The 13,277-nt window shown below is 43.0% G+C and overlaps 1 protein-coding gene across 2 annotated transcripts; it reads left to right on the forward strand.

The window, feature by feature from the left end:
- The first annotated feature begins 2,675 nt into the window (after positions 1-2,675).
- LOC115902899 (histone PARylation factor 1) lies at positions 2,676-12,147 on the forward strand. Of its 2 annotated transcripts, none has more exons than XM_030946820.1 (8): positions 2,676-2,697; positions 3,991-4,150; positions 6,042-6,228; positions 6,720-6,818; positions 7,854-8,004; positions 8,724-8,811; positions 9,407-9,579; positions 11,360-12,146. In XM_030946820.1, the coding sequence occupies exons 1-8, from the start codon at positions 2,692-2,694 to the stop codon at positions 11,489-11,491; spliced, it is 996 nt and encodes a 331-aa protein (XP_030802680.1). In that variant the 5' UTR covers positions 2,676-2,691; the 3' UTR covers positions 11,492-12,146. The 2 variants fall into 2 exon arrangements, with proteins under 2 accessions (XP_030802680.1, XP_030802679.1); XM_030946819.1 differs by lacking the exon at positions 2,676-2,697 and adding an exon at positions 2,933-3,000 and having other exon boundaries at positions 11,360-12,147.
- The last annotated feature ends 1,130 nt before the right edge of the window (positions 12,148-13,277 follow it).

The raw sequence follows: 13,277 nt of genomic DNA on the forward strand, positions 1-13,277 counted from the left end.
CAAAATCTCTTCCTGTAGTTATAAATTAACAAAACAAAAACAATCTAAATAAAAAGAAATTAGGCCCACTTCAGAGTGGGATTAATCATACTGATGACTGGAGAGCTTGATAAAGCTATTTTGCAGATAATTATCTTGAGATAATCTCAGTTTATCCTGATTCAGAAGTCTGGTGGTACTTGCACAGGAGGCTATGTTTTATATCTTGAAGGGGAGGCTTTAAAATACCATATTACGAATTCTGCTGTAGTCATTTATCCTTTGTAAAAAGTCTTCCTTGTTACAGCCTTACAGGTTGGTACCAGAATGAATGAAAATATGATTACCATTATCAAATTATATATTCTTTTCAAATCTAGGACTTTGTATCCTCCTATAAGAGAAGTAAGATAATTTCTTCTTACTTCTCATACAGAAGGAGCTACCACTTGTTCACAGAGAGGAAAAAGTTACTACGGTGGACAGAATAATCATTCAGTATCTTAGCATTTCTTGTTTAAGGGCCTCTACAGTGGTACCTCACAATCTAGTTCCACATTTCAGAGAAGAACTGCTGAGGGTAGACTCAACTGAAGAGAAACTGAAAGGGTTTATTGGATCTAAAGTGTGTACTTAGGCTCCAAACTGCTGTTTGGAAAAGATCTCATCAGCTGCCACCTGGGACTAGATACATCTAAACTAAAAAACATTATTTTTATCTATCTAGCCATGCAAAGTTACTTTTCTAAACACAACCACCATGGCAATCTTAATGGAACTGAGCTACCTGCCTCATATTCCAAGCTTGAAAAGACAGGATGAGGTAACTGAGCATTTCATGACCTATTTCTTTTGAGGTACTCATTCCAAAATTGTTTGGAAGGTACTTATAAAAAATTGAGTTGCACTATATACATACACACATAAAAGTATTTTAAAAATCACATTTTATCTTAAGTATGGTCAAACACTGGCAACTCTTAACCAATAATCTAGTGGCTGGGGTACCTGCCTGGAAAGTGTAAGAGACCAGGATTCTCAGATGGAAAGCATTTCGTATCCTCCTCCCTGGATTATGCACTTTTTTCTTTCCTGGGTTATTTCCAAACTGTGGGCTGTTCTAGAAGAGAGGTGCTCTTGGAGTCTTCAATAGCTTGTGTGGAGAAAAGAATAAAAAAAATTGATCAATAAAGCTCATGAGCTGTACCTTCAGTGGTAAAATCACTCCAAGTTGAGCTTCAGATACCTAGCACTAGCACTAAGTCAGTGTAGGAGTATTTTTCTAGTCAGTTTGCATTCCTTCCAGTGCCTTGTGAGGTATTGGCATATCTAAAATGGGGGCCACTACAAATTTATTTAATGCTTACTTTACTTCTGTTTCAATGCTATAATGCAAAATATTGTAAGAGGCAAAAGTCAATCTCTTTAAAGGTAGAAAACTTTGAAAAGCTGCTGTTTTCTTCTTGACTCCAAGTAAAGGTAAATGCTTTCAAGCTGACCTTATTTACTTGTTTTTCCTTTGGGTGACATTTCCCCTAGCCTCCACTATGGCTAATGTTTTGAATAGTAGAAATTATGAGTGAGACTCGTAATTTAATTTTAGAAAGCATTTCCCAAAGAAACCTCAGGCTAGCACTCTTGACACTTTTCAGAAAGAAAATTAGGTTTGTGGTTTCTTGGTAAGCTTTTGTGCCTCGTTTCTGCTTGACCTCAGGCAATGAAATGTAAATCCTTAAACAAGATTTGGATGTGAAATTTAATATTCCTTCCTTGTGTATGCAGGATTCGGCTAAGCAAACAACAGGTATGCTGTTTTAAACAATAATTTTTCCATCTGAGACAGGAGACTTTAATACAGTCTTTTTCTGCATCTACATCATAGCAAACCTCGCTGTTTTATGTACAGGCAGTACTATCCATCAGTCAGGACCAAACTTCCTCTGACTTGTGTGTAACTCTTAAAAGTGAGTGCTGTAGCCTGACTTAATATCATCGAGCTTTTGTGTGAGTCATACAGCTGTCAGGTGGCTGAAACACACTGCAGCTTATTCCTAGATCTAAGCTAACAACCTTTACCACAGCAAATATTTACAGCCTTAACAGACTGCAGGATAAAAAGATCTCATGGTATACATGTATGCCATACACACATCTTTCTCTCTGGTAGGCACTGTGAGTTCACCAATTCCTGTAGCTTAACTACATAATGTTTCTTTAAATAAACTTGCTGCGATCTCGCTTACTGAGACGAAAAAAGTGAAGGTTTATATATAACCAGCTTCCCACTGCCGCCTCCTGTGCCGCTGGCATTCCAGGCCCTCTCCTGTGCAAGGCACTTGAGCAGTGTAAGCGGATGTTGCATAATGTGATTATGGGCTGCTCTAAACTGAGGAACGTGTCCCACTTGTGGCATGTTACACACGGCTGCCTCCGTTCCTTCACTGAACACAAGCTGTGATGCTGTTTTCAGAAGATTAGGGTATTGGGCCTTTTTTTTTTTGTTTTTTAGTTTGTACTGAAAACCTGTAATGCTTCCTCTCTTATGCTTTAGCTCTGAAGGAGATGATTACGTTTCAGGTCATCTCTTCCTCTGTGTGATCCCAATACACCACCCTAGCCCATATTACAGGAATTTAAACGTATATGTAAGCAGGATTGTAAAAAATCAGCCTCCAAAGCGTATCTATGCGATGTATGTACCGCTGAGGGAACATGGCGGTGAGTTCCCGACTTGTCTCCAGCACCAGCCGTACTCGCCACCCGGGGTGAACTGCGCCCCTTGTCGGGCCCGGTCGCTGCCCCCGGTCCCGCCGCTGTGGCGGCGGTGCCAGAGCCGGGGCTGCTGGCGGACCCCGCCCCTCAGAGCCCCTCACGCTCCCGTCCCCTCACAGCCCCTGGCGGGCGCCGCGCGGAGCCGGGGCTGCGCAGGCGCGGGGGCGCGCGGGATGCGGGCGGCGGGAGCGCATGGCAGGTGGCGGGAAGCGGAGGCCGCGCGGCGCGGCGGGACCGGCCGGAGAGCAGGTGGGGCGGGGGGCGGCGGGACGCGGGCCTGCACCGCGCGGGTGCCTTGTGGTGTCTGTCGGCCCTCTGTCTCCTTGCCCCTCGTTCTGTTTTGCTCGGTGGATTAGGGCACAGTCTTAGGGCCCCGCGTTCTCCTGCGCGGCAGCCGCTCCTCCGCCCGGGGTGCGCCGGGCCCGCCGGCCGCCGCATCATCCCGGCGGGACCGCGCTGCGACCGGCTTACCCGGCAGCGGCCCTGCTTCAGAGATACTCTCTTAATCAACAAGCTTGCTTTCTTCTTCTTATTTATTTATTTTATTTTTTATGTTCTTTCAAATGTGAGTTAGCGATTCCTAACCAATTCATGGAGACTTATGTGGGAATGCGGTGGTTGAGGCTACTGCCCCAGTAGAGTGTGCCCGTGGATCATTTCCTAGCCTGCTTCAGCTCACGTTACATAATTTTTAAAAGCAACTTCACCTCTAAGCTGCTTCTGAAATGCTGCACTGAAAACTGCAGTAGTCGTGATATTGCATAGCACAGTAGTTAAAATAGTGGAGACCAGAGGAGTTTTGCTATATTATTTGATTTGACAAAATAGTATTCCTACTTTGAACTGTTTTTAAAACACACAAACATATTGTATGCTGTCTGCAGTGTGATTGGAAATGGTCATTTTAGAACAATGTAGAATTAAAGTTTAGGATTGCTTGCTCCTTTGCTTAATTAACTAACAGAAGTGCTTCTGTTGATTATATTGACCCATTAATATCAAAGTAGCAGTTTGCTACTGCAGACATGTTTAGTACATATGTCAGACTGTGCCTTTAATGGGTTCTGTCCAAAACAGATGTTCTAGGCTGTATATATACTGTTTTAACTAACAAACATGTCCTAATGGATCTAATCCTTGTTCTTCCATTAGTATAAAAGCTTTGTCGACTCCTTTGGTAGAGCCGAGAGAAAGCAACTAAATTAACTTTTGGGTTGGTTTTTTTTTTTCAATCTACAGAGTGAGAAAAATGGAGCTGTCAAGAAGAGAAGATCGCACCAGGCAGATATTCCTGATAGTCTTTGCCAAGAAGCAGAAACATGCTATCGGCTTAGGCTGCCTGAGGACTTCTACCAGTTTTGGAAGTTTTGTGAGGAGCTAGATCCTGAGAAACCAAGTGGTGAGGTTTTAAATTTTGCCTCTTCTAACTTTCATTCCTGAAACCAGGCAAACTGGAGTTGGTCACATGCATTTTAGTGAAGCTTCAGCTTCCCACTTGAGATGCAGGATATTTACATGAGTGTAAACTAGAACACTGGTTATAAATCACAAAGATGTACACTTCAAGCTTTCTAAAATGCAACTACTGAAGTTGTGCAATGCAATGTGTTCTTAGTCTGCCTTTCTTGCAGGTGCATTTAAAATGTTTAGTATGGAGCTCAAGTTTCCTCATGTATCATGGTTTAATCCCAGTCACCAACTAAGCACCACACAGGCACTTGCTCACTCCCCCTTGGTGAGAGAGAATTGAAAGGGTGAAGGTGAGAAACATGGGTTGAGCTGAAGACAGTTTAATAGGGAAAGCAAAAGTCACAAGCAAAGCAAAACAAGGGATTAATTCACCACCCCCTGTGTTCAGGCAGGTATTCAGCCATCTCCAAGAAAGCAGGTCTTTGTCATGCTGAGCATGATGCCATATGCTGTGGAATATCCCTTTGGTCCCTTGGGATCAGCTGTCCCAGCTGCATTGCCTCTCAGCTTCTTGTGCACCCACAGCCTCCTCGCTGGTGGGATGAGAGGTTGAAAAGACTTTTACTCAGTGTAAGCACTACTAAAGCTGGATTTCAACCTTTGCAGGTTTATTATATAACAGAATGTGGCATCCCTGTGTGCTCTAGAAATGATCATGTCTTTCAAGAGTCAGAATGGTTTGGGTTGGAAGGGACCTTTAAAGGTGATCTAGTTGAACCCCCTGCACTGAGCATGGACATCTTCAACAGAGCCAGGTTGCTCAGAGCTGGGTCCAGCCCAGCCTTAAATATTTTGAGGTCATCTACTCTGTCTCTGGGCACCCTGTTCCCTTGTTTCACTGCCTGTATCATAACACTTTGTTTTTCTTGTATTTAGTCTGAATCTACCGTGTTTTAGTTAAGAACCATTACCCTTTGTCCTCTTGCTACAGGCCCTGCTAAAATGTTTGTCCTTACCTTCAATACCTAAAATACTGAAAGGCTGCAGTCAGGTCCCTGGAGCCTTTTGTTCTCCAAACTGAACAACCAAAGCCCTCTCAGCCCATCTTTATAGGAGAGGTGCTTTAGGCCTCTGATCATCTTCATGACCCTGTTCTGGACCCACTCCAGCTGGTCAATGATCTCGCTGTGCTGACAACCCTGGAGCTGGATGCAGCACTGCAGCTGGGGTCTGAGCAGAGCAGAGGGGCAGAATCCCCTCCCTAGTCCTGCTGGCCACACTGCTTTGGATGCAGCCCAGGACATGTTTGGCTTTCTGGGCTGGGGGTGCCTGTGGCTGGCTCATGTCCAGCCTTTCACCCACCAGCACCCCCACGTCCTTCTGGGCAGGGCTGCTTGCCATCTGTTCATCCCCAGCCTGTGTTGATACCGGGGGTTGCCCTGACCCAGGTGCAGAACTTTACAAGACCACTTGGTCTTGTTAAACCTGAAGAGATTCCCATGGGCCCAGTTCTTGAGGTTGTCCAGGTCCCTTGGGATGGCATCCCATCCTTCAGGAGTGTCATCTGCAGAGTTGCTGAAGTTTGCTGATCCAGTCTTGTGTAATTGATAAAGATGAATATTAACCAATACTGGTCCCAGTACAGGGCCCTGAGGGAGACCGACATCACCGATCTCTATCCTGACACTGGACTGTGGCTGGATGGCTACTTTTTGTTAAAATATAATAACTCTTCAATGAAAACTATCTGGACAAAACAATTCTTAGCTTTCCTTGTCTAGTGAATAGTGTTTGACTGAATTTATGGGAACTTTCAATACCTGAGCAACACGGGAACTTCGTAGTCTAGATGTGCACCTGATTCACGGTTTGCTTTTCAGATGCACTTGTGTCAAGTGTTGGACTTAAGCTGGTTGGACCATATGATATTCTTGCTGGAAAACACAAAAAAGCAAAATCAACAGATGTGAACTTCAGTCTTCATTGGAGATTCTTCTATGATCCCCCAGAATTTCAGACTATACTTGTTGGGGATAGCAGAACACAGTACCACATGGGATATTTCAGGTATTTTATTTCCTGTGTGCTCTTGTTCCACTACAACTATGCATAGCTTTTGTCCTCTTTTTTCTTGAAACATAACTTGTGTGCTGTCACCAAGCAAAAATCTTTCTTTTTTGTGGTAGGACATTAACATGTGGCTTTATCTTTTTATTAAAAAAGTTCGCAGGAACAAGACTTGAAGACTAGATTTAAATATTTATTAATCCACCTCCTCCAGCCATCCAGAGCACCTTCACTCACTAATCTTTAACTTTTGCCGTGATACTGAGAAGAAAATCAAGTTACCAAAAGGAAATGTGTATTCTCTCTGCATGTGTGGATGCAAGCCCTTTTCAAGGCTTGCTGTAAGATTTTAGAGCTTTAGATCTAAGGGCATTTCTTGGTGGGGTTCTGAAGGGGATTGGCAACATAGTGAGGAGGCAAATTTAGTTTTACTTTGAAATAGGAGAAATGGACACAGCTTGACTATTTTTTGTGTGCTTTTTCATCAATAGGGATGTGCCAGATGAGCTGCCAGTGTGGGTTGGTGCAAATGAAGCGAAGAAGGGTTGTGTGATTTCACAAGTTGGTGATAATGTCTTTGCTGCAGTCAAGTAAGGTTCATATTTACTTTTATTTACAAAGAACAGAATAGAGAGAAATTGTTAATTGGGAGGTGGGATGTGGAATAATGAAGAAAACTTATTATATGTCTTTCTTAAGAAACCCTCACTTATTTTCTGCCCCTTTTTGCAAGTTTTAAGATTCCCTCTAAAGCCTTTGTAGGCTTTTTAACAAAGTTTTCCTTTCAAAACTAAAATAAGTAAGTGTTAATTACGTCATTCCTTAAATATATTGGCTGAGACATCCAGTGGATATTTTTTCCAATTTAGAGGCTATGTTAAAATAATTTTATAAGTAGAGAAAGGGCATCTCAAACAACGGTGAAGGAAATCTGAGTATCATAGTAGATAATGGCATCTGTTTCTTGTTCTTGTCTACATAAAAATACATTATTTTTGTATATAACTAATATCTACAAGAAGTACCATTTCTGCCCTGTGGCAGGATAACACTGATGTGGATACGTAGTTCAGTCTGATTCATGGAACTTTACATGTTCCTGTGTCAGGAAGGTAAACAACTGATGTCATCCCTGCTGGTTAAAAATGGAAAGCTCTCTAAGAACAGGCACGTGTCAGTCAGTGAAAGCAGACTGAAGAATGGCTTCTGCAAAAGAACCCTTGTGCACTGCAGAGTTAAACGAGGACATGTGTTTTGAAAGTACCATGGGGAAGCTCATAAATATGTATTTTTGTGCATGACTTGGATGACAAATGGTGTATATGGCACAGAAACAGCAAACTGAATTCTTAAGATAGAAAGATGAACAGTTACTGAGGCTGGGAGAACCTTCAGCACCTGCAGGTTGCATAAGCTAGATTGTAATGCAGGTACAGATAAGAAAAGCCCAAGTACTAGGTGTGCCAAACTATTTTCTTGCCTCTTCTTAGGAGGCTTGCATTTTCAAGTCTCTTGTTTAAATAAACACAGGACTGCTAATCTTTGTTATTAAGATCTAGAGGTTTAGTGTTTAAAAGGCTATTAATTTTTGTTTTGTTTTCTTGACATGTTTCATCTGTTTGCAGATTATTTTTGTCAAAAAAACTTAAGGAAGTGGCTGATAAAAAGAAAAATGCTGTTTTGAAAGACATAGATGAAAAGCTAACAAGAACAGCAAAAGAACTGGGTTATTCTCTGGAACAAAAAACCCTGAAGATGAAACAGAGAGATAAGAAAGTATGACTTTCCTCATCTACTGGCGAGAACTAAGTTCTGTTTAATTTTTTTCATTTACTTCCTGTTTGTGTTTTTCCATCCTTCCAGTCAGTAAGTATGCTACATTAGGAATTTTCCAAGATAATCAGCTCTCTATAAAACTTCAAAAGAGGGAAGATTACTACAAGTGTGTTCCAAATAATAGGATTTAATAAAAACGCTTTACTCTTGTAAATCATAGTTTGGCATTCAATTAAAAACGAAATAAGAACAAACCACCACAAAAAAACCTCAGTAAGCACAGTAGTCTAAAAACTGGAACAAATAGAGGCCATGGAGAAAACTGCTTTAAATGGAAGATTGTTCTAAATAGTTGGGTTGGATCTGTTAAAAACGGGACCATTAAGGATGATATACATGATAATAACAGATTTTTTTGCATACCTGTTAAAAATAATTTATGGTAGGGGACTAAACAAATGCAGTACAGTGCAACACAAGTGACTACAAGGGTTCCTGGAATTCAGAATTTCACTGAAATGGCATTTCCAGTTATTTCAAACTTCAATACTTGAAATTAACTGCAATATAATTTGAAACTAAGTTGATGTCCTGGAGCCAGGACACCATGTTAGGTTTGACCACCAGCAGTCAGCTGTTAGTGTTTAATGAGATGAGTTATTTTTAGGTCACAGTACTGTCTCATGGTGCTATGTTCCATTTTCTGGCTCTCTGTTCAGGTGGTGACCAAAGCATTTCATGGAGCAGGCCTAGTTGTTCCTGTAGACAAAAATGATGTTGGATACAGAGAACTTCCTGAAACAAATGGTAAACGTCTCATTTACTGTATCCCTCGGCTTTTTTGGAGTAAACAACCCTCAGTAAAAAACAAACTGCATTCATGTTTTCTACTTAAAAAATTTGACTGATGGGAGTAAAATGTAGAAGTCCTAACCATTACACTTGACCTCAATGTATTGTCTTTAAAAGAACCGGGTGAGACTCAATGAAACATGCTAAATCTGAGAAAAGAATGCCTGAAGTAGTAGTTTAGATGATCTTTTCTTTTGAATTGTCAGAGCCATGCAGGAAGTAGATCAAAAAGCTGATCTACATTCAGGGATGTGTGGGCTTATTTCTTCTCCACCACCTTCTTCCAGTGTCATTTTAACCAGAATCAGTTCCTTGATGAAATTTCATCACGCAAGTGCTTGTCTCCCTTTGTGAGGAGCTGAGAGGGATGGGCATGGGGCAAGAATGAGCTTCCAAGGAAAGGGGAAGCTTCACCAGCAGTTCAGGGTGTGCCCACTTACCTTGTGTGTAAGCATGACACACGGGTATAGTTCTGCCACAGAATACTTCTGTGCAATATTAGATTTCTTTATTTAAACATCTAAATATCTGCTTTTGGTTTTTTTTGCAGCTACTCTTAAAAAAATTTGCAAGGCCATTGTTGATGCTCCGACTGATGAGGAGAGAGTGAAGGCCTTTGCACCCATTCAGGAAATGCTGACCTTTGTTCAGTTTGCTAATGATGAATGTGATTATGGAATGGGGTATGAGCTGGGCATGGACCTGTTTTGCTATGGATCACATGTGAGTATTACAACAATCAAACTTCACAAAATTAATGCATAATTTTATACACGGGCTAGAATTTGTTCTGCTGTAGATTAATTATCCCTAGGAAACTAGAAATCTACAAGAATATTCTTAATTCATGAAGACTGTTAAAAAGTCACACAACATCATTTCACATTGAATTTAAAATTGTGTGTATGAGAGCCCAATCCTGCAATCCAGAAGCAGAGTGTGAAGTGCCTGGTCCAAATACACTGAACAGCTGGAGTCCCCTGTCCCCAGCTACTTGTATAGGCACCCGTATTCAACCTGATCAGGAAACAGCCTGATGCTTGTAGTAACCCCAGCTGGAAAAATGTGAACCCAGATGAGCTTGCCTGACTGTACTGCATAGGGCACCTCCCACCTGGAGCCTCCTCCCTAGTTCTCTGCTAACAGGAAACATTGTCAATGAGGGGATTGAATTAATAGCACTTGTTGCACATAAAAATTATATTGATGATTTTTGTTCTGTATTAGCTACTGGCCTGCTGATGAAAAGGGTCATGGCTGTAATTAGTCAATGGCTAGAAAATAACACATGACATTTCAACATCAACCTAATATGAATGGATCATCATAGAAACACCCCTGCAAAACAGCTGCTTCTAGCAAAACTAGTATTGGCTAAGTGATGCTCCAGAGTATCATGGGAAATACAAGTTTTTCAGTACTAAATGTAGGCCCAAAAGAGCTGTGATATTGTTAAAATACTTAGCCATTGAAATGTATGGAAGCTGACTGCTCTTGCCATACACTGTTAAAATTCTAATGTGTTTCTTAGACTTCATGCCCTGCTCTCTAAAGTTCCATACAGCATCTGAAAATGTGTGCTATTTTTCTTCGATATCCTGCTCATTTAGAGCCCTTCTGTCAGACTAGGCTGCTTCAGCTGCTTAAATCCTTTCTACTTGAAAGGCTGTGAAGCAAACAGTTCCTCCCATTTTTCCGAGTAGATGGAGGCAAATACTCATCTTCCAAGCTTTGTGTGTCTCAGCACATGAGCCTAACCACTGACAAAGTCCTGCAGTGAAAAATTGTGTTTACAGTACTGTCTTGTGTCTTGTCTGTTTTACACTGCAGCTTGGAACACCTATAACTTTTCAGCTCTTTTCTAGAATTAGAAAGCCTCATCTTCTAGTTTAGTAAATAGAAGAAACAGTGGCTTCACCCATGTTTTGCTCAGTTAGGTCCCTGCCTTTCTTGTAACTCCTACCTGGAGCTGTTTTCCAGTTCTGACCAGAGCCTTCCTGGCCATTTGCTCACAGAGCCAGAGAAACACTGACACTTTATCTGTAGCCCAAGACACAGAAAAGAACTTGATTTGTCCCCTTTGTTTGAGAGGTACAGTGGACTTACAAGTACAATAATGATTGCAAATGCTAAATATGCTCTGATGTTTATACTTTTGAAATTCTTAAATGGTTACTGTAAGTACCACTGTAATCTGCTCAAACTGTGGGGTGGGATGAGATGTGGGACTGTGACAGGATAGGGGACTTCACCTGCAGGCTCCAGTTTGGGATGCTGTAGTGAGTGGGATTATCATCTGCTCGATTTCTCTCTCATTGCGGCAGCTCGGACACCCCGCCAGCCCGTGCTGTGGCCAGGTGTAGCATGAGAATGTGCTCAGGCATTTTGGGAGGGGTGGAAGGGCGCAGTGTGAATGGGGCAGAGCCAGGAGCTGGGGCTGCCTCCGGAATTAACCAAGCCACTGAGGCCGAGGGCGGGTCTTGTTTTCGCTTCTCCCCTGCAGTACTTCCACAAGACGGTGGGCCAGCTGCTGCCTCTGGCTTACACCCTTCTGAAGAGGAACCTCTTTGCCGAAATCATCGAGCAGCACCTGGGCAGCCGGCGGGAGGAGGACGTGGATCAGCTGGAGCCCTGAGCCGGGCGCGGGGGCTGCAGCTGGGGGCGGCCCTGCGCGCCCGGGGCCGGCCTTGTCCGTGTGTCTCTGGGGCTTTTTGTACTCGGTGGCGGTGTTACCTCGCTCAGTAAAGGTTTTCTAATGAACGCGCTGCTTCCCGCTGCTGGCTGCACGGCGGGTCCGGGACGGGGGAGCGGGGCTGAGGAGCTGCCCACGGGCGGGGCTGTGGGACCGAGACGCCCGCCTGGCCCTGCCCTGCAGGCCCCGGGAGCCAGGCCCGGGCCGGGGCTGCTGCTCCAGGGCAGCTGAGGGTGGGCGGGCCCCTGCCCAGCACGGCTTGGAGCACCGCGCTGGTGACTCAGGGCACGGCGGGGCCGCTGGGGCTCGGTCACCACCCCCTGTGCCATATGCGAACCGATCCCCACGACCCTGCTCCAGGGGATGGTTCTGGCCTTCTCCTTTCTCCAGTTGTGTTCTACCCCTCGGGTAAAGCATTCCTTACTGCAGCATACTCTTCTGTGGCAAAGCACTATCCCTGCTCCTGCGTTGCTGGAGCTGGTTCAAGTGGGAGGAAACTGATGGGATGAAGGAAATGCTGACATTACAAGAGAAATTAGGAATGCTACTGCAGTTGCTCCCTTGCTAATAAGAAGCCATGTCCAGTTTTAAATATTTCAAAATTAAAGCCAAGTGATTTTGTACAAGATGCAAAATAATTGCTTTCAAGGTCTTTAGTCCCCAGTTCTGTGTTCCTGTTATTGCACTTGGAGGTTTACTCTCTGACAATTGATTGAAGTAACAATCCAGAAACAAGGGAAAATAACATTTGCTCTTACTCAACAGCCCTGCCACCATCCAGTGACTTGACTTCCATTGTAGCAATTCACATCAGTACTAATGACAGCAATACTAATTACTACTGATAAAGATTATAGGCCAGTAGCACTATGCTAAAATGTAATTCCTACTCTTTTAAGCAAAGGATTGTTAGTTACATGTTACGTTATGGTAGAAGGGAGTAGTGGAGGTGCAGTGTAGGTTAGAGTGCTGCAAAAGTATTGTGAGTTTCAACTGCACATGCTACAGCTACTAGTGTAAATTTCACAACTTTATCCCTTTCATTCAGCATATTAATGTCCCAATTATTCAAGCACAGAGTTACAGGCACTCATTCATAGGCCTAGAGGGGGTTTTTTATACATAAAAAACAGGTACTTTCCATCTCATTCTTGTTTTTGTTTCAAGTACAGGAGACCTTAATTTCAAGGCCCTGTAAATCACGCAAGTACTAAAACAGTAGAATCATGGAAAGGTTTGAATTGGAGGGGACCTTAAAAATGCAACTTTTTAACTGTTACTTAAATATGAACTTAGATCTGCAAAAATGAGGACCTGATACTGGACATCCATATTCATGTATTAACCCCTGATGGAGAAGGTGTTAATACATGAATAATGTAATGTGACTAATAGTCCCTGATGGAGAAATCTGTTACAGGAGCTGCAACATGACTGATGTGCTGTGTAATAAACTGGGATAGACTGTTTAGCAGGGCCTGCTACACTAGAACAAGGAGTAAGGGTTTTAACTAAAAAAGAGAAGATTCAGACTAGATAGGGGGAATCCATTTTTTATTGTGAGAGTGGTGAAATATTGAAATGGGTTGCCAGAGGGGTGATACCTGCCCCTCCCTCCAAGTGTTCAGTGGATGGGGCTCTGAGCAATGTGTCTCATGGAAGATGTCCCTGCCCATGACAGGAGGGTTGGAGTGAGGTGATCTCTAAGGTCCCTTCCAGCCCAGGCCAT

Source organism: Camarhynchus parvulus, chromosome 4 (assembly GCF_901933205.1).
Source record: "Camarhynchus parvulus chromosome 4, STF_HiC, whole genome shotgun sequence".
NCBI classification, from domain to species: Eukaryota; Metazoa; Chordata; class Aves; order Passeriformes; family Thraupidae; genus Camarhynchus; species Camarhynchus parvulus.